General features: G+C 64.2%; 1 protein-coding gene across 1 annotated transcript in view; it reads left to right on the forward strand.

The window, feature by feature from the left end:
* Positions 1-48: 48 nt before the first annotated feature.
* LOC121332715 (nucleolar protein of 40 kDa-like) overlaps positions 49-1,017 on the forward strand; it is a gene marked incomplete at both ends in the record, with an annotated part of 2,724 nt that continues 1,755 nt past the window's right edge. The window contains 2 exons of the mRNA XM_041398422.1: positions 49-149; positions 231-322. Coding sequence (XP_041254356.1) covers positions 49-149; positions 231-322 — 193 coding nt within the window. The remainder of the gene's footprint in view (positions 150-230; positions 323-1,017) is intronic.

The following is a 1,017-nucleotide window of genomic DNA, read 5'->3' on the forward strand; positions in this document are numbered from 1 at the left end:
TGACAGCACACCTGGAGCTGTTCTTGTCCCCTCTCCCCCTCCCTGCAGGCCTCGTGCACAGGACTCACATGTCCTCCTGCCCCGTGGACAAACCCGCAGAGATGCTCGACGTGGGCGACAAGGTCTGGGTCAAGCTCATCGGGAGAGAGGTAACCCTAATTAAAGTCAAATGCCCTGGGTGTTCATTAGCATTGTCAGGTCATTCATCCTGCTAATTGTGTGGTTTGCAGATGAAGGATGACAAACTGAAGCTCTCCCTCTCCATGAAGGTTGTTCACCAAGGCACGGGGAAGGACCTGGATCCCAACAACGTTTCCCTTGAGTGGGTAAAGCTGAGCAGAACAGAGGGCATGGCTGCCCATCATTCATCCTGCTAATTGTGTGGTTTGCAGATGAAGGATGACAAACTGAAGCTCTCCCTCTCCATGAAGGTTGTTCACCAAGGCACGGGGAAGGACCTGGATCCCAACAACGTTTCCCTTGAGTGGGTAAAGCTGAGCAGAACAGAGGGCATGGCTGCCCAGGGGGCACGGGGCATGGCTGCCCAGGGGGGCATGGCTGCCCGTGGGGGCACAGGGCATGGCTGCCCATGGGGCACAGGGCATGGCTGCCCAGGGGGGCAAAGGGCATGGCTGCTCACAGGGCATGGGGCATGGCTGCTCACAGGGCATGGGGCATGGCCTGCCCAGGGGGCACGGGGCATGGCTGCCCAGGGGGCACGGGGCATGGCTGCCCAGGGGGCACGGGGCATGGCTGCCCAGGGGGCACGGGGCATGGCTGCCCAGGGGGCACGGGGCATGGCTGCCCAGGGGGCACGGGGCATGGCTGCCCAGGGGGCACGGGGCATGGCTGCCCAGGGGGGCATGGCTGCCCAGGGGGGCACAGGGCATGGCTGCCCAGGGGGGCACGGGGCATGGCTGCCTAGGGGACACGGGGCACAAGGTGTTCATGCCCAGGGGAGCAGCACGGGGCATGGCTGCCCAGGGGGGCACAGGGCATGGCTGCCCAGGGGGGCAC

Source organism: Onychostruthus taczanowskii, unplaced genomic scaffold, assembly GCF_017590055.1.
Source record: "Onychostruthus taczanowskii isolate IOZ18803 unplaced genomic scaffold, ASM1759005v1 scaffold1478, whole genome shotgun sequence".
NCBI lineage: Eukaryota > Metazoa > Chordata > Aves > Passeriformes > Passeridae > Onychostruthus > Onychostruthus taczanowskii.